Source organism: Macrosteles quadrilineatus, unplaced genomic scaffold (assembly GCF_028750875.1).
Source record: "Macrosteles quadrilineatus isolate MER2022 unplaced genomic scaffold, UCM_ALF_1.0 Scaffold_1__1_contigs__length_201487025, whole genome shotgun sequence".
Classification (NCBI taxonomy): domain Eukaryota; kingdom Metazoa; phylum Arthropoda; class Insecta; order Hemiptera; family Cicadellidae; genus Macrosteles; species Macrosteles quadrilineatus.
The window spans coordinates 151,374,727-151,398,506 of NW_026542594.1; the positions used below are offsets into that span (position 1 = coordinate 151,374,727).

General features: G+C 35.5%; 1 protein-coding gene across 1 annotated transcript in view; it reads left to right on the forward strand.

Moving 5' to 3' along the window:
• The window catches only part of LOC128987442 (uncharacterized), a 50,338-nt gene that overhangs the window by 3,672 nt on the left and 22,886 nt on the right, over nucleotides 1–23,780 (forward strand). The window contains exon 2 of the mRNA XM_054408291.1: nucleotides 11,495–11,575. Within this exon, the coding sequence (XP_054264266.1) occupies nucleotides 11,495–11,575 (81 nt within the window). The remainder of the gene's footprint in view (nucleotides 1–11,494; nucleotides 11,576–23,780) is intronic.

Here is a 23,780-nt window from a genome sequence, read left to right on the forward strand (position 1 = left end):
CCATCTTGGATTTTGATGAAATTTTGCATACTTGTAGTATTTTGAGTCCTGAATCCAAATATGCTTTTTAAAAAAATCTATCTTTTATAGTTTTTATGATATAAATATTTGAAAATGGTAAAAATTGGCGTTTTTTACCGTGCGCGCAAATCTAAAATGTTGTCTAGGATGAGTTCTATTGGTCCTATCAAGTTGTACAATGGCTCATTTTAAAGAGGATTCAAATGCCTTTAATCTGATACCAAACTCAACCTACTTTGGTAAAAATTATTTTTTTTTGAAAATTTCAAAATATGGTTTTAAAAAAAAATTTAAGATAGTGTTTTTTGAAAAATTTGAAAATTACATATGTTAAAGAATGTAATCTAGTAAGTACATTATAAAAATTTCAAAATGGGATGATGATGGGATCAGCAGTTATGATAAAAATACTTGACTATGGTTCACTGTTTCCAAGCGTTTTGGCGCATACAGCATGTACGTATTAACCTAAATGTATCATTTAATAAGAGTCTATTAATTATATGATTAAAATTAAAAATATCTGCCTATATTTGAACTATGTATGTCATATTTTGCTATAATATAAACTAAATCTAGCAAATAAACAACATTATTCAAGTTAACAGAGTTTCCGTCAACCTTTGAACATGGGGGCTACTTTGAACAAACTTTCCACTTTTCATATTTTATTTTTTTTTTCATATTAATTTTATCTTTAAATGATAATGTTTATTATAATTTTCTATTCCCAGATAAATACTCTACTTAAAAAAATATTTAATAGTGCATACTATGGTTCTACAAAAAATTAAAAATACTTATTTTTCACTGGAATTTTTAAATTTTAGTAAATAAAGTCGTCCAAACTTCCATGTCTACAGCAAACCCAGTAAGTTTATGATTTATGACTTAAAACCATAATTGAATAGCCCATTTATCTGGGATTAAGAAAATACCTGCTTTGATTACTTTATAAGCAGTAATAACTTTAAAAAAAAGAAAGAAAAAATTACCCAATTTGCTGACCCATCTTACTTATGGCGTCACGACCCTAAGTTCTGGAGCAAAATTTCCCGGACATGAAAAAAAATACTTGGGTTTTAAGTGTTATTTTTTAAAATAATTTTTCTAATGAAAACAGATGTTTTGAGCTTTAGTTATTATTAGCAGCTATAATCCAATTCCTTTATTTGACTGCTATGATATTAAAAAAATACCCTTGCAAAGTTAAAAAATAACCGGACGGACATTTTGAAAATTCTCCGTAACTTTTTTAATTTTTGACATATCAAAATAAAAGTTATACAGAAATGTGGTATGTGGTTTGTGGTATTTAAATCCACAAATCAGTTTTCACTAAAAAAATTTTAATTGTTAAAGTAAGAATACATTATTTATACTTATGAGCAGACATTTCCCTAAAAATAAGTAATTAGGATATCATGGAATATTATCTATGTATCAATAATAAGGTTACTACAGGATTTAAATAGATTGATCACAGTATATTGTGTGACAAAATTATCAATGCTTGTTTGTCTTTCTCTCTTGTCACGAGAGGAAAGACAGACAAACATGGACCTATGGGTTTTGACTCAGGTTCCTCAGTATTTTCCAGTTGTGTTGCAACGATTTACTGTAATTAATCTTTAAGTCTGCCTTTTCACTAGGCTGGAGACACTAGTCAGCCACTAGATCTGTGCAAAATCACATTGTGAAGCACTTTACGTTTACACTATCAGGTCGCAGCGACCCACCTTGGCATTAGCGACCCGGTCTTGAGAAGTTGTAATTTGTTTGACAGGTACACAGGTCTAACTTATGTTTGTCAGTCTTTCCTCTTGTCTCAAGACCGAGTCGCTACAGCCGAGGTGGGTCGCTGCGACCTGATGGTGTAAACGTAAAGTGCTTCACAATGTGATTTTGCACAGATCTAGTGGCTGACTAGTGTCTCCAGCCTAGTGAAAAGGCAGACTTAAAGATTGATTACAGTAAATCGTTGCAACACAACTAACTGGAAAAGACTGAGGAACCTGAACCAAAACCCATTGGTCCATGTTTGTTCAAAGGTTGACGGAAACTCTGTTAACTTGAATAATGTTGTTTACTTGCTAGATTTAGTTTATATATAGCAAAATATGACATACATAATTCAAATATAGGCAGATATTTTTAATTTTAATCATATAATTAATAGACTCTTATTTAATGATACATTTAGGTTATTAGGCCTACTTGCACGCTGTATGCGCCAAAATGCTTGGAAACAGTGAACCATAGTCAAGTATTTTTATCATAACTGCTGATCCCATTATCATCCCATTTTGAAATTTTTATAATGTACTTACTAGATTACATTCTTTAACATATCTAATTTTCAAATTTTTCAAAAAACGCTATCTTAAATTTTTTTTCAAAACATATTTTGAAATTTTCAAAAAAAAAATTAATTTTCACCAAAGTAGGTTGAGTTTGGTATCAGATTAAAGGCATTTGAATCCTCTTTAAAATGAGCCATTGTACAACTTGATAGGACCAATAGAACTCATCCTAGACAACATTTTAGATTTGCGCGCACGGTAAAAAACGCCAATTTTTACCAATTTCAAATATTTATATCATAAAAACTATAAAAGATAGATTTTTTTAAAAAGCATATTTGGATTCAGGACTCAAAATACTACAAGTATGCAAAATTTCATCAAAATCTAAGATGGTCAGGTTGAAAATAATTTTTTATTGGTTGATTTCATATGGAATGACCCCCAACTAAAATATAGTTACAACATAAAACTATATATATACACTTAGCCTAAAAAAGTGAAATGGTCTAAGTTAACATCGTCTAGCATTTACGTTGGCCAAAACACGCAGTGTATACCTAAACCTTTCTGGCACTTTGGTGCATATGGTTTAGGATTTCTTTCTTTTTCCACTGCTGCAATAGCCTACTGATAGGGCTACACACAGCAGTTTCTCTCTTTTTTTATCTGGTAAGGTTTCCATTCCAAACTGGTCATTTTGCCACTAAATGTCTACTCCTGCCATCCGCAAATTGATTCCTCCGGCTAACTGATACTTAGCCTATGGTCAAGCCACTCTTTTGACATAGGTACCTTACTGTCAATTATAGATAATGTGAACTGAAACCCATTCATGTCTTTTCCACTACGGAATGGATTTCCTTATATATAAGCTACACGTTCAAAATCATTCTTGAAAAAATGTGTTAGGCTATACAACCTTTTTCTAATACTGAACAGTCCGTCAAGTTAACATCTTGTCTGAATGGTCAATACCTCCATGGAGGAGTTGTACAAATCTATTATCTCTGATTTTTCTATTACCTCATTATTTCTTACTATACTGATTTTGCAATACAGTTGACAGAAGAAGCACTGGGTTTTTTTGGGAAACTTTTTCATTGTGTACGCAACCATAAATTTGTGGTCTTTACGGTTGTAAACTTTTTGGCCTACTTCAAATTTCTTTTTAGAGCATCAGCATCAGATATATACCTTTCCTGCTTTTCCTCATATTGCCTGTAATGTAAGTCATCCTTTCCTACAGATAATCTGCCAAAGGTATGGACATAAAGAAATTATCTACAAATAGGCCGAGAGAACTTATGAAATCATCACTCAACTCACCAATTGCACACTAATCTCTGTCAAGTTATGAAATATTGTGTCTTCACGCAAATAAGTCTCAAGAAGCAATCTACAAACACCTGATCACTGTTAACAAACATCAGGCGACGCCATTTTGAGAAATCTCGTCCACCACGAGAAAAAAACACAAATAAAGGCAGTCAAAGCCCTTGCTACATGAAGCCCAGACTATGTTGTTCAATTGGTGTTTTATTTGTGGCTTTTGGGCGTAGAGGTGGCCAGTAAACAAACATTAAGCAGATGTCCGATTTTCGCAAAAGCGCCGCGGTCCGATAAATGCAATTCTTTGAACCCAGGTGATTAACTTAATAGGCTCATTTTTTAGTGAAGCTCTTATAACGTACTACACTCCTGCTTTTGTCTTATAACTTAGGCTACTCCTGCTGGACAGTTGAAGCGACCCACATAACATTTTACACAATTCTAGTACAGTGTTGGTACGGTCAGGGAAAACCTGGAAAAGTCAGGACATTTTGAAAAAATGCTGGAATTTCTCCCGTAAGACTACTTTTTTACAGATGGGGCTACGGTACATTCTGCACCGAAACATGTTTTTATCAGGGTGATGACTAATGGCAAAAAGAACGACATTATAAGCACTACTGTAATGCACATTTTTATATAGTTATTTATCGGTACATAGTTTAAAACAAGTTTTGTGTTTCGGAGTGATTAAATAAGTTAAATATTTACATTTTTTTAAATATTTCTTGATTTTGATTGGTCGATATCAACTTGCGGTATACCTTGAAAAAGTACCTATTATATCAGTCCGGAAAACCTGAAAAAAATTCAGGGAGTTTTGTTTTCCAAATTTAGTACCAACCCTGAGTAACCAACTATGGGAAGGTATAACTTAAATCTGAAATGGGACACATCAAACCAAGGTGCTTTCCTCTACATGAATTAATTTTTTAAGAAATTTAACATCATGGGCCTTATGGGTTTATTAGTCGCCATGGCTGTATTTGCAAGACAAGTTAAACAAAAGAGTTTTAACATATGATCGATTAACCCTTTGTGTGGATGGAACGATATATAGTTGCTTACTAAAATCTCTAAGGGAAAAATCCAGGGATGAGTGGAAACACCAGGAAGGGCACCTCCAAGAAACGGAGAGCTTCGTCTGGTACACAGACGGCTCCCTAATCGATGGGAAATCTGGCCTCAGAGTACAGTCGATCGCCCAGTACAGAACTTTCTACCAGTCTGAAACGATACTGTACCATCTTCCAAGCAGAAATCTTTATTATCTTGGCTTGTGCCAACCTAGGACTAGACTGATGCTACCAAAACAAGAATAGCCTATAGTAATTTTGTCTTATTGTCAAGCTGCTCTTAAAGTCCTTAATTTAATGCTCTTAAAATCTGAATCCAATGAAGTCACCTCAAAGCTAGTTTGGAAGTGACAACCCCCTCTGCAAACTTTCCACACACAACTCTGTAACTCTCGGCTGGGTTCCAGTCCATTTAGGCACAGGCGGCAACGAGAGTATGTGCAAGCATGCCATTCTGTGGCATCAGCAAAGCTACCGCTAAACATGCTCATGAGAGGGCAGATCAAGCAGGTACATCTTGCTCTTATCACTGGACACGGCCATTTCAGGAAACACCTCGACACACTAGGAATTGTCAATGGCAATCAGGAGTGTCGACTTAGCAACCAGTCCGATGAGACTGCAAAACTGATTATTCTGAATTGCGGTGGACTTGGGGCTAGGAGAATGGCTCTGTTTGGTCTAAAGTAGGCAGATGATGAACCAGACGCTAACATTGGACAAAAGCTCCTGCACCTAGTGAAAGACACAGGCATAGGCTTACCCACTTAGCGGCAAGTGGGATGCCCAATAAGCTTCGGTTGACGTGCTAGGACCATGAGTCCACCCCTCTCACAATACGTACAATTGACATCTGTGACGTCGCCGGTGTGACGACGTCTTAACTTGACGGGAGACGGGACTAGTGAGAAATAAGAACTACATAATTAGATAATACCACGGGCTGCACGGACCGGGATAAAGGTGTACGGTTGCAGGACTAGGACGGACTGACTTGGTGGTTAGATGCACGGGTATAGCGTGGTCGCGGCAGCCAATGGGAATTTATTAAAAATCACCTGATATGACGTCACAGACGTGGCGTGATGTACACACACACTAACACACAGTTACATTTTATACAAATCTGGTTTCCTACAAGAAACGCTGTTTTACAACTATAATATTGAATACATAAAATCATTAAATATACTACATCCCTCCCGTGTAATTTTTATACACATCTCAGCAAATATAAAAGTTTAAAACAAGTAAAACAAAACTATTAATTTCAAAAACAAACTTCAAAAATCACACATACAATTTTTACAAATCAAGGCGTTCGACTGGTTTTATTATTCTACTGGGATATCTACGTGCTGTTGTAGTAACAGGTGTTTGGGGATGTTCAATGGGCGATTGTTGTGGAGAACGGACCATGGGAGTGCTAGGTGATGAGGGGAAGGAAGTATGACGTGTAGCTGGAGTACTATGATCAGGTGATCGGTTGGATATGCTGTGTCTATTTTTAGACTGGGAGTGGGATTGCTGTAACGGAGTTTTGGGGGGATCAGCTGATGGTACCACTGCCGGCTCACATACGGTTTCAGAATGCGTATTCCTGTCATTGTTACTACTTCCCTGCAAACCTACCAATTGATCAATATGTCTCTTCCAAACAACACCTGAACTTAGTCTAACTTCATACAAAACATTACTCAATCTTTTACGTACAGTACCTTCTACCCATTTATCTTTTGAGCGGTAGTCTCTAATTAATACAGACTGATTTGGGTACAGAACTCTGGTTTTACTGCCACCAAAATACTCTCTTTGTTTGTTTTGTTTACACTCAACATGACTTGGTAAGTTAGGTTTTAACAAATCTAACCTGGTCCTTAGGGGACGTTTAAACATCAGCATAGCTGGAGTTTCATTGGTAACAGCATGCACGGAGTTTCTATAGTCAAACAATATACGACTTAGAGCAACATTAAAATCAGTGTTGTCATTTAGTGCACATTTAAGCTTAGTTTTAGCATATCTTACTGAGTTCTCGGCTTGGCCGTTTGATTGGGCATGATAGGGAGGTGAGAAAGTTTGTATTACTCCATTTGACTTTAGGAACTGTTTAAACTCAAGTGATGTGAATGGTGGACCATTGTCACTGTGACAAGTTACTGGCAAACCAAATCTAGCAAACAAATCTCTTAAATGTACAATTGCTTGTTTGGCTGAGGTGGAACCTACTTCAAAAGCCTCCAGCCACTTGGTATGAGCATCAACTACAATTAGAAACATTTTGCCTCTTATTGGTCCAAAATAGTCCAGATGTACTCTTTCCCAAGGCTTAGATGGATAGTGCCAATTATGCAAGAAACTTTTAGTTGGGTTAGAACGTTCCATAAGGCAGGAAGAACAGCTGTTTGCTAAGGCTTCTATGTTTTGGTCTATATTTGGCCACCAAATATACGACCTTGCCACTGACTTCATTTTTACGATTCCCATATGACTACAATGTAACTCTTTTAAAACATAATCCCTCATAGAATTAGGAACCACGACTTTGTAACCCCACATTAAAATGCCCATTTCTACAGTCAATTCTTCCTTCCTTTGGAAATAAGGTAACATATCACCTCTCTCTTCCGGCAAAAAACTAGACCATCCATGCAGGACATAGCTACACACTTTGTGTAAAATAGGGTCTTTTTGCGTTTCGACTTTAACGTGTTCAAAGGTTAGTGGCACTGAGCTTTCAAAAATACAATTTAAATATGTGCCTTGCCATTGGAAATCATTACTTTCCATCGGATGTGGAACTTGTAGTGGTAATCGTGACAGAGCGTCTGCGTTACCATGACTTGCTGACTTAACGTATTTGATGTCAAAAATGTAGCCTGACAAAAACAAAGCATATCTTTGTAGCCTACTAGCTGCAAAAACTGGCAACCCCTTCTTAGGGCCAAAAATACTTATTAATGGTTTATGATCTGTACATAAGGTAAACCTTCTGCCATACAAGTACTGGTTACACTTTTTAACACCGAAAACAATGGCCAGAGCTTCTTTTTCTACCTGACTATACTTAACTTCAGTGGGTGACAAAGTACGTGAAAAATACGCAACAGGTTTCTCTACTCCTTCACTTGTTTTGATACTTAACACACAACCTAGCCCTGTTGAACTTGCGTCAGTTGCTAATATTACAGGCAAACTCGAGTCATAATGAGCAAGAATAGGGGCATTTGTCAATAATTCTTTAACCTTGTTGAAAGATTGCATACATTCAGCATTGAAATTAAATGGAACATCTTTCTTAAGCAAATTATATACAGGACTCAGAATGGTAGACATGTTAGGAATGAATTTTCCGTAGTAGTTTACTAAACCAATAAAAGCTTTTACTTCAGTTACGTTCTTAGGTACAGGTGCTTTTACTATTGCTTCAACCTTGGCTTGGGAGGTGTGGAGACCTTCCTTGTCGATACAAAATCCCAAATACTCTAATTTGTCTGAAAAGAACTTGCATTTACTCTTTTTGATGGTAAACCCCTTATCATTTAGCCGTGTGAGAACTTCCCGTAATCTACTCAAATGAGTGTTAGTATCTTTAGCTGTAATCAAAATATCATCCAAGAATACTGCCACACCTTCCAACCCTTGGAGTGTCTGTTCAATGACCTTTTGAAAAATGCCAGGAGCTGATGAGATGCCATATGGCATTCTCTGATAGGAAAATAGCCCTTTATGAGTACTGATAGTGCATAATTTCTTTGACTCGTCATTTAATTTAAGTTGCATGTAAGCTTGACTGAGATCAATTTTACTAAAGGTTTGTCCACCTTGTAAATTAGCAAAAAGCTCCTCGATTCTAGGTAGAGGATATTTTTCCACTTCTAGGAATGGATTTAAAGTTACTTTAAAATCCCCACAGATTCTAATTTCCCCACTTTTCTTTAAAACTGGGACGATAGGCGTCCCCCAAGATGAGCTACTTACAGGTACTAAAACTTCCTCAGTTTGTAATCTTTCTAACTCTGCCTCTACTTTACTTTTCAACGAAAAAGGTATCGGTCTAGGTTTGAAATACTTGGGAGTAGCATTCTCTTTTAATTTAAGCTCTACAGGATCTCCCTTGTACTGACCTAACTTGTCACTGAAAACTTTTGGAAACTCTTTTTGCAACTCAACTACGATTTTGTCAAACTGCTCATTGTGTGATAACAACTTAAAATTTTTGTCACTCAACAAATTGGTTTTGAACGATATATTTACCCCTAATGCTTGAAGCCAATTACGCTCCATTAATGGATGTGCGCCTTTTTTAATCACATACAGATCTAGGTTATCCTTGAAATCCTGGTAACTAACATTCACTTTTATTTTACCAATAGGGACAATAGGTTCGTTAGTATACGAACTTAAGGATAGATCATTAGGCTGTAATTTACAAAATGACAGATTTTTGTTGTAAAAATCCTCACTACAAACACTGACACTAGCTCCAGTGTCAACTTCAAACGTGACTTGTTTACCTTCTACAATAGCATCAATTTTAAGTGGAGCTACTTTAACGTTGACATTACTATTATTAGCTACCTCAATTTCGTCCTCAATTTGAAATAGTGTAGCAATATCGTAAACATACTCATCACAACTATCATTAGAATTTATCTGAGATTTCCTGTCAGAAACAAAGTTATGCATTTTGTTGTTTTTACTAAACTGTCCATTAGTCCTTTCAGTTTTCAAATTGTTCTTATCATTCTTAAAACTAAAAGTATAAGTTTTGTTTGACTTACCTAACAGCTTTGATCTGCACACTTTAGCTAAATGATTCTTTTTTCCACAAAAATGACATACCACAACACCCAATAATCTGCACTCATTTCTCATGTGACCGAAGCCACCACAACAAAAACACTGCACTGATTTGTGTTGAGGTCGAGGTGTTGACTTTGACGTTTGATTGTGCTGCTGGGCGCCGCCGCTGCTCCCTGAATCTCGTCGTCGTTGTGCCGCTGCCACTCGCAACACCTTGCCGCCGCTGCTGCCGACCGTCAACGCCGCTGCATTCTTCTCCGCCGCTTCCGCTGATGAGACGATTTTCACAGCTTGATCAAACGTTAAACTGGACTCTGATAACAGTTTCTGTTTGATAGTGTCGCTTCTTATTCCACTAACTAGACGATCTCGAAGAAAGTCGTTCAACGATGCGCCAAACTCACAGTGCGTGGACATCTTCAAATTTGCTACGTATTCGGCAACTCCTTCCCCCTCTAATTGGTTGCGTTTACTAAACTTGTAACGTTCCGCGATGAATGATGGTTTAGGATGTAAATGATCCTGAATTAACTTTACTATATCTTTAAAAGATTTTGCGTTAGGTTTATCGGGCGTGCACAAATCGCGTAACAGATTGTATGTTTTCTTCCCGACTACTGTCAATAAAGTACTCACTTTTTTGGCATCACTAATCCCGTTACACTCGACAAATAACTCAAACCTTTCAACGTACGAGGTCCAAGATTCTTCACTCCCGTCAAAGTCGCCGATTCCGCCGATGATTCCAGACATTGTATCTTGTTCAAAGAAGACACGAGATAAAATTAACACTGGGTTGTCGTAATCGGACATTAACCCTAATACTTATAAAAATACGGTCGAACAGTTACACCGCACACACGAATAGTTAGGTTCTTAATAACGCCATCGTTATCACTGTAACTTCCTCGTCGCCAGTGTGACGTCGCCGGTGTGACGACGTCTTAACTTGACGGGAGACGGGACTAGTGAGAAATAAGAACTACATAATTAGATAATACCACGGGCTGCACGGACCGGGATAAAGGTGTACGGTTGCAGGACTAGGACGGACTGACTTGGTGGTTAGATGCACGGGTATAGCGTGGTCGCGGCAGCCAATGGGAATTTATTAAAAATCACCTGATATGACGTCACAGACGTGGCGTGATGTACACACACACTAACACACAGTTACATTTTATACAAATCTGGTTTCCTACAAGAAACGCTGTTTTACAACTATAATATTGAATACATAAAATCATTAAATATACTACAACATCCTTCTAGAATAGTTTCAAAGTGATTTTAGAACGTTTAAGCTAGGTTCTGGGTCCTAAATAAGTAACAGGATGGCATACTGTTATGAAAGTAAAACCCCAGATTAATTACACACAGAATAAAGGGTTTTATTAATCTTAAAACTGAACTATGAACAAGGAATTGCATTATGATGGAATATAAACAAAGCTGAGTATTTACTAATAGCAAATGACAATGAACATATTAAACAATTAAAAATCATCTAAGGTAAGTTTAGTTGTATTTTATTCACTACACATACTTTGATCCATTGAGTGGTTTTACTAAATAATTTGCAGCCTTTGCCCCATTGGCTTTGAATATACGTCTTCCTCATACTCTTTGTTGAATTTTGGTGTTGAATTTTTGTTTGTAATATTGTTATTACCGGTACTGCCTAACTACTGAAACAATCCTTGAAGTCATGTGATGTCATTGACCTGTAACTTACAGTTGACTGTTAACCAGTTTCTAAAAAAAAAAAACTTAAAAACACTTTAAAAAAAAACTAGAACTGTCTAGGCCTACTTTTACAAGTCCACATCAAGATACTTAAACTCTTCTTTACCTGTTAGTTTGAGTATGGTAATGCTCTTTTCCAAAACTTAGTTCATTTTTGTATTTTCTGCCATTAGATGTAATTTATAAAAAGCTACATTTATTGTGTTTTAGGCTGGCCATGAGCAAGGAAAGCAAACAATGGACAGCTATTCACCTTGGTCGCATCAGTTTCCTAATTTTGACATTTTCAGGGTAAGTACAATTAAAATCCATACAAAAAATCCATCGAGTTTAAGATTTTCAATAAGTCTCTTCTTATCTAGATTGGACTAGTCTTAACCCTTTCAGTGCTAGGCCAATAATTTGTATTTCGTAAGACTTTTTTGTTTGCCTTTCAATTCCATTACCTGTTGTTGAATTTTAACTGTATAATGTTGTCACTATTTTATTAATTAGGCTAATTTTGAATAATAAGACAGTAAGAAAATAAATAACAAAGATAAATCCCGGTATTTGTAGTAAACATTAAATAAAACTTAGTTTTTGTTGTAATTTTCCGATTTTCCTATACAATTTTATGTTCTGATAGCATTGTTTGTAACCAAAATCTCACAAAATCAAAAGACATATAGTTTACAATGTAATATTGAATTGAACTTTGATTTAGTTGGACGAGGTTATCGTTATATAGCCATTTTAAGGAAAATAATGTTTTGCAGCAAAGTCTCAGGAACACATTTATGATCACTGTTGTGTTTTAACTGAAAAATAGGCTATCATCTAAATAGTCCGTGACTAACTAGTGCTGCTACCTAGTAACGCATTGAACAACCATCTGTAGCGCTATCTGTTCGCAATCGGTGGTGTCAGCTTAAATACCGGTTTTTGACTCTTCAGTCTTCAAGCACGGATAGCCGAGAAGGCTAGGGCGTGTGTCACTTGGCCAGTGGCATTTGTCTGCTCGGGTTCGATTCCCGTCCTGTGTGGCAAATAATTGGTGACCTGTGTGTTTGTGTTTGTTGTACTACAACCACTGGGGCATAGTGAGGTGCTCATAATCCTTGGTTTAGACATACACCTCGAAATCATCGGATTGGGCGAATCTTTTAGCTAAGTGGTTGTTAGTGTATCCTATGAACATGCAGGTCACCAATGGCCGTTTTGCTACTTTTTGTAAATAACCTTCCTCTCTATATCCCTTAGAGATTTTTTAAAACAACGATATATCCTAAACCCTCTTGCGCTTAGATAGTTCGTCAAATGTTACCTGCGACTGCTTGTGTCAATAAGTGCTAATAGTGGCACTCATCGAGTTTGGGCAATGGTGACATGGTAGCTCAGTTGGCTTAGGTGTTGCACTCACAACTGTAGAGTTTAGGTCTTTCAACATGCATAAGCTCAAATCCTGTCATGTGCAATCTATAGAAGGCTAACTAATGTGTGGCTAGCCATAAGGTTTGGAGGGTCTTAAATGCCTGGTGTCCGGCTTGGGTGGAAGTTGACGATATTAGTGAGTGTAATAAGGTTTGCACACAAAAACTGTTTGACTTTTTTCATAATAGTATTGAGGAGTACACAGATTTTTCCATTTAGCTAATTTCTCATTAGGGAATAAGCTATTACCGTAGTACTCATGGTAAGACCTGGACCGATTTACCTTTTCGTTTTGAGGTCCCTAGAGGAAAAAAACACCATCCGTTCAAATTCATATATTTATACAGGATGTCCTGAAAGTAAACAGCCAAACTCCGGGAAGTGGTTCTATGGGTCAAAATAAAGAGAAAATCAAGAACAACATTTTTTTCCAAAATCACTTTGTTAACCAGATATCTGCCATTTTGTATTTTTTACATACAACATTTTTATTTGTGTACTTTTTCAACCAATATTTATAAAAATTGGTATGTATGTTAAAGTAGAGGGGATCCATGTGAGAAAAAAAGTCATCTTGATTCAACTTAAAATTTCAAAATGGCGGCCATTTTAATTTTTTAAACTTAAATTTCTAACTACTCAAAAACAGCTGATTTGATGAAAAAATGCCAAAGACACTAAACTTTTATTTAGCATTTTTAATTCTCTTTCAAACAATGTCATGTTCAATAAGATCGAATAAGAAATGGCTGAAATATTACATTTTTAGTTGTAAAATGGGGTAGAATAAGGCAGGAGCTAGTCAGGTTTGCCCCATTTTACAACAAAAAATCGTAATATTTCAGCCATTTCTTATTCGATCTTTTTGATCTTTTTTTGAAAGGGAATTCGAAATGCTAAATAAAAGTGTTCTTGGCATTTTTTCATAAAATTATCCGTTTTTGAGTTATTTAAGATTAAAGAATTAAAATCACCGCCATTTTAAAATTTTTAGTTTGATCAATATGAACTTTTTTTTTCTAACACAGGTCCCTTCTACCTTAACCTACCCACCAAGTTTTATATAGATCGGTTGAAAAAATCCAAAAATAAAAATGTTTATGAGAAAAATTAAAAATGGCGGATAGGGTATCTGGTTGTAAAACAAAGCGACTTTGGAAAAAATGTTATTCCAGATTTTCTCTTTATTTTGACCCATAGAACCATTTCCCGGAGTTTGGCTGTTTACTTACAGGACACCCTGTATATATATATATATATATAAATATATATATATACTAGCTGTGTGCCCGTTCTACGCACGGGGATCTTATAGTAGTCAGTTGAAACCTTCTTATATTAAGAACAGCAGTTGGTTTGCATATTTTCAGATATGCTGGCAAAACTATTATATATACATCTTCGCAAATACAGTATCTGACAGTTTCAAGCCAAAACAAACGCTTCGCAATTAAATGTCATGTCACCCCATATGTTAGTCCATATGTTAAATCCAATGATTAAACTAAAAAAGCTTTATAGGCCTACTATGAGAAATAGATCTATGAGTCATAGCCCTAAGGTAGGCCTATAGTTGAAAGTTACTTTCCACAATGGTTAAAAGTATTTAAAGTACTACCTCAACCTCACCATTTAACACTTTATTCGGGTTGACATTTTCATTATCAAAGGTGCTCAACTTGTCCTTTTCGTGACACTAAGAAATAAGGACATTAATGCGTTACCAACAGACATACACACAAAAATAAGTTACAGAACTTAATTAGGGAATTTGTTACGTTTTAAGCATAACAAAGTACATATAAAATTAATATTTGAAATATTTGTCAATGTCATCAAATTTTATCATAACAATTTATATTTGCTTGGACCGAAGATGACGCGAAATGCTGTCGAAATGACTGATTACTCTATGAAATTAAGTACTATAGACGATTTAGATTGGTACCGTAATTTATAATACAAATTACCAAAATAGGCCACGAACTATTAATACATAAACAACGTAAATCATAAACAATTCACGATGGTTTGCTAAACAAATGTTTTACTTAAATGAGTTATCATTTTCATAGCATAAACTAACATTTTGGAATCCAGACAGAAAAAGCAAAACTTATACAGTTAAGACATCAATTAAACTGAATACGACTGTATAAATAAGGTGCAATACCAACGATAACTAATTTGTAAATTACAGTGATGTGTTGGTACGTAAAAATGATTCTTGCTGCTACCAATGGTTCTAAGGAAGAGAACCAGTACCAAAAACCAACGTTTACAGTTAGCAACTAAAGTACATTCGACCAATTAAATGTGTTAATCAAGTCCCAAAGTTATTGATTTCTTGGTTTTGAATTTTCTCATAAAAAGTTATCGGCAATCAAAGTTATTTCCCATTAATTGCTTTATTCGTAAACAACTTTTAATGTAGGCCTAAACTTATTGGTGTCAGTTTGAAAAAAAACAACCTTATACAAACAATTTTTTGTTATTTAATAGATTACGTATTCTCTAAACAATGATTGGTATATTTATTAACATTAGAAAGAAATGTGACAAAAATCACACAATGCTGGGTTTTTGGACGTTTGTGATTTTATTTCTTAAGTAGGGAGGCTGTGTATTCTAGGGAAAAGTACCGGTATCAAGGATCGTCGTCAAAAAGGTTGTAATGAATAATTGGGTAGGCGTAAGTACCCAAGAGATGGGCTATGGGCCTATTGGCTGTATGGTCCAGCGATTGCATCACACGGTAAGTAGGAACAGAAAGTGACACATTGGAAAAGCGAGTTTAGCATCATCCATAAACCATAAACCTCTGTTAATCACCCACTGCAGTTGTTTACTTTACACTTTACACAACCACCATTGAAGCGCCGTCAATGAGTGGAAACCTTGTTTGTAGCTATTGGCGACGATCATTAATAAATTTAAGTTTCCCAGCCCTATACAACACTGATTCAAGGTCTTCTTTCTGGTTATCTAACCTCAAGAACAATTTTATACACAAAGAATATCTGGTTCCTGACCTGGATGACGCCTAGTTATTTAATTTCATTTACGGTTACACTATATTATTCCACTTGCGATTAATTAAATCCGTTATGTAAGAAAAACGTTTTTAATCTCACTTGGTTAGGATTTGCCTTCAAAATGTGATCGGAAATGGTTGTGGTATTTGTAAACAACATTTGTAAACATATCAGTGACAGCTAGCAAAAATAATCTTGGTCCGAACAGCTGTTCGTTATTTCATAGATGATTATGTGATAAAAATTGGACGAAAACTTGACAAAAATCGCACAAAACTGCATTTTTGAATGTCCGTAATTTTATTTACAAAGTAGTGAGGCCATATTTTAATGGCTAAAGACACTCTCGCCAATCCAGTGAATATATTAAAATGACTTGGATCGTGATAGGTACTCTTGTTTTCCTGGAGAAGATTGCGTAAAATGCCATCTTGAGTGTTACAGAAAGACAGACAGACAGACAGAAATTTAGATGAGACTTGTTTCGGCTTCTTTAATGTATAAAACGTAAAAATAACCTAAAACTTTATGATTCTGAGCAATGTACAGACAAAACTCTAATTTTATTTATATAGATATAGGCTTATTAAAGAAAGCATACTAACTCAGTACCCTGATTTTTTTTTTACTCAGAGTTTAAAATAATAAAAAAATATTTCAGGGTACCAGTACTGAGTTAGTATGATTTCTTTAATATTTATAATTAGTAGCCCCTTATCCAAACAATTTTATTTAGCGGAGCGAGCGAAGCTCTTATACTACACTCCTGCTTTTGTTTTACAAATACTCCTCCTGAACGGTTGAAGCGATCTGCACGAAATTTAACACAGTCATAGTACCCAACCATGGGAAGGTATAAATCTGAAATGGTACAAATCGGACCATAGGACTTTTCCCTACATCAATGCAAACTTTTAGAAATTTAACATGGGCCTTATGGGTTAATTGGTCGCCATGACATTATTTGCGAGTTAACACTAAAAAGTAAACAAGAGCCTCGACATATGTTAGTCAACAAATCATTATACATACAGTACATACAAAAGAAAAAATCGGATGAATACTAAAGAGCATATTAGTCTATTGCATATAATACGAATTGATTAACAATCAGTGAATCAGTTCTATATTGAGTGATTAAAATCATGCCGTTCATATTTAATTGTATAATCGTTATGTTCTTTTTAACAACAATGAATAGGCAACTTATTAGGCCTAAGCCTATGTTGCGTGGAGAAGGAGAAGATAAAACGAGGTCATTAAAAAAAGAACTACAACATAATTATACCAACAAAAATCACACCGCCGAATCGATTAGCCTATCTCAATTATTCGCTGTTAGGAATAATGATTACAAACAAAAAGTAAATGTATTTATAAAAAATGCATTCTTATCACAAAATTAAATTATAAATGGCTCAGATAAAAAAAAAACTAATTAGTGAAGTTAAGAGAAAATCATATTCTAACAAAATCAGAAGCAAAAGGTTAAGGCCGCCGAGGAGATTCGAACCTGGGATCTCACGATCGTCAGTCGTCTACTATAGCCACTACATCACCAACGATGTTTAATCAACGGCGTCGTCACGATATTTCTGTTCCGCAATCCCAGTAACTGGTGCGGTAGCCAAAAATGCTTTTAAACATATGTTAAAATATTTCCACGATCCCAGTGGCTAACCATAACCCCTCACAACAATAATTCTGGTAAACAGTTATTGAATTAATTGAATTGGTGAGTTTTATGAATGTTCAATGCAAATAAGTCTTTGTACAAATGATTCTTTTTTTTAATAATAAAGAAAGAAGACATTGAAGAAAAATAGAGCAAAGCAAATTCTATATACAAGAGGTAATAATAATATAATAATAAATCGTTATTGCCTTTTAATAATACAAGTACAGTCCACTCTTGGTAATTCAAACACTTGATAATTCAAAACTTTCGATAATTCAAAATTAAGGCTCAGTCCCTAGAGAATCTCTCAATATTTCAAATTTTTACCATGCATTTTGATACACTCGGTATTTCAAAGTCCAAATAGAGGGCAGGTCAATTTGCAACACGCAGTAATTCGAAGTTTCGTCGGAAAAACACTCTATAATTTGAAGTAACTCAGTAATTCGAAGTTTCGTCGGTTAACACTCTACAATTCGAAGTCATGCTGTAATTCGAAGTTTTGTTGAAAAAACACTCTGTAAATCAAAGTCACGCAGTAATTCGAAGTTTAGTCGGCAAAACACTCTATAGTTCAAAGTGATCTCTTCCTGTTATAACAGGAAACTATACAGTACAGTACATCCTGTTCCCATGGTAGGCTAGTGTTGGACGTTTTGATGTTTGTTTAGTTAGAGCAGTAGTCTGAGCATAGACTAACCAACACAAGTAGACTTCTCATCCCATTGTAAATTTTGAAGCACGTTTTTCGTGTCTAGTTCATGTACGTGACACAAAGGCGCTAGTGTCGACGAAACTTTGTTTCTATTATTTTAGGGTTAATTTCTTGATTTGTGCTTTACTGTTTGGTTATATAACTAGGGAACAAGTTATTGTTTATGATTAGATTGTATTATTTGGTTAAACGAGGTTTTAAATGGCTGTAATAACGGGAAACAAATTGTAAACAAAACACGACCTCTTACATAAACCGTACAGAACTAACAATAAAATTGTCTTCAGCTGTTCCATAAGGATGAGAAATCTACTAAGGGAGTATGTTAGTATGTTTTATCTATGGTCTGAGTTAGTTCGCTGACTTGTTTTTCTAAGTTGGCAATCCGATCACTAGATTGCGCGACATCTCCTTGAGCACAAACGTAGTTGTCGACAGCTGATAGTTCAGCTATTTGGCGAAATATATAGCGCTAAATAACAGATTTCTTTGCAATTACAGTAACTGAAAAATAAGCCGGTGATTGTTTAAAAGTGTACTAAAATACTGTATGATGTTTTATTGTAACGTGCTGTACCTTTGTATGTATTAAACAAATGAACTCTCTGTAATTTGAATGGTTTATTTTTCTCCCAATAAATCGAACTCTTGATAATTCAAATCTTTTGATAATTCAAATGTATATGCTTGGCCCACCAATTTCGAATTATCAAGAGTCTACTGTATCGCATATGCCTACCATGATTCATTTGCAGTAGGTAAATAGAAATTATTGAGCGGAGCGAATAAGAATATTTATTTTCCTTTTGACAAATTACATGCATTTGGAATCAATGCCATTATAGCCCAGGCAAATTAGACATATGCTCCCCAAAAAATCGTCTAAAGCTGGAAAGTGTTTTAATACCTTTTGGGGGTCCCAAATAAGACTCCTGTGAGTTTGCGACGGATTCTGACATCTGCTTAAGTTTTGGGAGTCGAAAAACTATGAAAGTTTTGCACTTTTTTCAGTTTTTCACTTATAACTCCTAAATAACGAATCCTAAGGAAAATGTTGTTCAAAGGTGTCTTTTAATGCATTAAATGCCGCGTCGATTGATGTTAAATACGTCAAAATCGGCCCAGCCGTCTAGCCGCTGTAGCTTTTCAAAGTTGGGATATTTTCATCAACATGGCCAAAAGGTTGATCATTTGACCAGTTTTCGGCTTACAACTCCTAAACGACGCATGCTATACAAAAATGCGCCTGTAGTTAGTTTGGAAAACACAAAATTCGGCGTAGAATTATGATTATGAATGACTAGATAGTGGTTTATTTCATGGTTATCATCCAGAGGTTTATCCAAGAATAAGTGAAGGGAAGGGTAGCAAGACCCCCTATGCAATTTTAAATCTAATATTGTTGAGGGGGTTACAAAAATTCTAGGATTCGTCCTAAGCTCCCATTTATACGATCCCATCTCTGGACACTCCCGAATGATGTTAAGCGATTCTAATATATAATAAGACATTACAACGAGAAAGATTTTATTAAATATAGCAAAAATGTTATTTTTTAGCTTAATAAACGAAAGATGATAATGGGACGGATGTACATAGTTTTACTATGTATTTAGCCTATTAAAAAAAGATTGGGATTTTCGTAGATTTTACCATATAACTTTTCTACTTCTCATCATTGGAATCTTAAGAATACGGATTCATTCTTTGCTCTTATTGGTCTTGCCACAAATGGTGACATTCGGTACCATATTTTTCGTCAGATATCGAATTCGTGCCCCTTGCAAGTACAGTAATGCATTATATGTCTGCATTTCATATGGAGCGAGAAAATGTAAACCTTTTTAACATGTACACGATGGTCGAGATAGGTAGACGGAGTTGAGAAGTTCTTGTCGAACCGGTGGATTAGCCGTAGTGACGGGAGTTAACCCATTGCCGTTAATTTTCCATACCTATCTCTCTGAAGTACAATTTTAAATTTGCTCTAAGGGATTGGTGGATGAGCAGCCCCTTTTGTTAGAATCAAAGTCAAAATTAGTTGAAAGTGTCCTCTAGAAGAGACCAACCCTCACTTGATTTGGATATTATCTGCTCCCAACCATGTATAGGGCCAACCTGCTTCTGCAACTTCGCCAAGCGTTGTAACCCGTCAGAACACAGTGAGATCCACATTGATTGAAGTATACAGCATGAGTAGTTTTAGGCTACATGAATAGTTAGATTTTCGACTCTTCTACATCACGCTTTCTTCATCAAACTGCGCTAGTGGGTACGGACCTATTTTTAATCCAAAGTATGATTCAAATTGAGGCTTGGATTTAATGTGGAATATCACGTGTTGACTGAGGGGGCAGATTCTTCTTTAACCTTTGCTGTTGCCATCACAGCTCGCGATTAATGTCACCACTTCCTTTTATTCTGCACAGTTTATGGTCATTATAGGCTTGCCTATTTACGATTTTCTTGCAAGCTGCGCCTTTCCATTATGCTTTATACATATCTCGCGTTGATGCTATCGTATGGGATAACTGCTGAGCTGATTGACATGAGCGAACAATTTTCAGTAAATGGGTCATGACACTGGAACTATTTGATGAATTTCTTTTTGATCCCACCGTATCCGTGGAGTTTATATTGTCAACTTGCTGATAATATGTTGAAGAGGTGATCCCACAATATACCTTAACTTGATGGGTAGCATTCACTGCGATGGGCCTGCCAGCGAACCATCGGGCTAGATCCACATCATTGATTCCCCTATCTCGGAAAAAGCTCTCCACAGTAAGATGTTGCTCTCATGAGCACTTACTTGCACTTACTTGTTCATTGGCCATGCTGCACGATCCATGACGTCACACTAGTGGATAGATTCACTGCCATATCTCCTATGTTTTTTTGTAATTAGGCCGGTTGTTTGCCAGATTTCAATGGTAAGATTTTAAACTTGACAAGCATCTGATCTAGTGTTAACAATCAATAGCGGTTAAATGGTGAAGCCGATCTTAATGAATTGGAAAACATTCTACGCAGACGTTTATGCTCTTCAAACTAACTACAGGAACATTTTTTCTATAGCATGTGTTAGAAGATGTAAGCCAAAAACTGAAAGATGAATACAGGGATAGATCGTATATAATGGGTGGTTGGGATGAATCCTAGAATTTTCGGAACCTCAGACAACAATATTAGACTTAAAATTACATAGGGGGTGTTACTCTCGTCACACCTTATTAGATAAACCTCTAGATGACCATCATGGAATAAACCACTATCTAATAATTCATAATCCATTTAAGGACAGGATCTATGTTGTTACCAATTTTATCAAAATTTCTCAACTTTAACCTTAATACTTTTTTTCAGTGAAATGGCGTCCATACAAAGTAAGTAACAATCAATTGCCGTTATTGATTAATAAAAAAACATTATACGCAGAATTTTGTGTTTTCCAAACTAACTACAGGTGCATTTTTGTATAGCATGCGTCGTTTAGGAGTTTTAAGCCGAAAACTGGTCAAATAATCAACCTTTTAGCCATGTTGATGAAAATATCCCAACTTTGAAAAGCTACAGCGGCTAAACGGCTCGGCCGATTTTGACGTATTTAACATCAATCGACGCGGAATTCAATGCACTAAAAGACACCTTTGAACAACATCTTCCTTAGGATTCGTTATTTAGGAGTTATAAGCGAAAAACTGAAAAAAGTGCAAAATTTTCATAGTTTTTCGACTCCCAAAACTTAAGCAGACGTCAGAATCCGTCGCAAACTCACAGGAGTCTTATTCGGGACCCCCAAAAGGTATTAAAACACTTTCCAGCTTTAGACGATTTTTTGGGGAGCACACCCTATATTTGATCTAATTTGCCTGGACTATTAATGTAGACTTTGAATCTGCACTGCAATTCCTATTTGCAGTCTACTACATTAATGTGAACCAAATATAACACTCATAGTTTCGATACTGCAATTAGACAATTCCTTGACGTGAACCCGACGTATCATTGCCTTTGAATACTGCACATAGACATCCCATATAAGTGAAGCAAGTAGGCCTAAGCCTACCATTAACTTCGGATACTGCAATTACTAACTAGGCATATTATTTATGTGAACAAAATAAATGGACCATTGATTTAGGATACTGCAAGTAGACTATTCATTTACATGTACTCTACCATTGAGTTTGGATACTACAAGTAAACAATCCGTCTACGAGAACCAGACGTACCATTGACTTTAGAATCTATAAATAGGCATTCCATTTATGCAAACCAAATATATAATTGGCATTGGATACTGCAAGTAGACATTTAATTTATGAGAACCAGATGAAACATAGAATATGGTTCCTGCAAATAGATAATTCATTCACTTAATCCTGGGACTTATGATTGACTTCGGATACCTACTGCAAATATGCATGCTATTTAAAATGCGAACCAAATATATCATTGACATTGAATTAATATGCTGGCTCCGCTCAATATTGCAAGTAGACAACTGCATTGTACACCTAGTATATTCAAAGTCAAAGTCACATATTATATATATATGTGTGTGTGTGTCCGTTGGAACGATAACTCAAGCAAAAATGATCTGATTTTGACAAAATTTGGTATAAACGTGTAAACCTACATTTATTCGAATGAGTTTGCGAACCAGCATGATTGGATTATGGGAACCCGGGATTTATGGGGTGTTTTATGGGGTAAAAATTGGTTAGGCTATTACCCATTTTTGACCAAAAAAACATAAAATTTAGCAATTTCTTTCAAACCATTTTGTAAAGCTTAAGAAAACTAATAATTTAGTATATTGAAGCGTTATTATGTGCCTAATAGTTACGGAGAAAATTCTAAAAAATTTTAATTTAAAATTACTGTTATAGTTTGCTTGTTTATGAACATATTTTGATCAAATTTGGAAGATGCATTTATTTACTACAGTAGACCCCCTCTTAACCGACCCTAATGGGACCGGACCTAGGTCGGATGATTCAAAAGGTCGGATAAAACGGGCAATCCCTAAAATCATAACATAATAAAGTGCTATTCATTTGGAATTATATAATCATTATTTTGAAGTCATACTTGCATTATTTATAAAATAAACTACTCTTATCTCCTTTTTCATATTGATAGAAATGTCACAAATAAACACAAAACACGGTTAAGTCAAATAGGCCTACTTTCAATGAATATATTATAATACTAGGCAAGAGTCAATAAAATTCCTATTGTAATAACTTTACTACTGTAATGTATTAATTAATGCTTTCCAAATACATCGTAATACAGTAAAGAACCTTTTGTCGTCATTAAAGATACAAGCGACCATTTTGTTACAAGACAGGACGTTTATTTATAGCCTCTCACTGGAGGCTCGAGGCACAAAAACTATCTTGACCTTGGAGTTGTTAACACCCCTTCCCTGCCCTCCCTACAAGTTGCGTTGTTTGTTTACTCCAGCGATAAGATAATCAGTTCTCAAAATCGTAACGCACTTTATGATGTTATAAATTTGCCACACAGATAACAAATCAGATCAGATGTGCTCGAGCTACGAACGATGATGACAAACTGACAATAGGCTATGCTATATTTTTTGTGATCATCACAAAATAACTTATTGTTAGTCATATCCTGTGG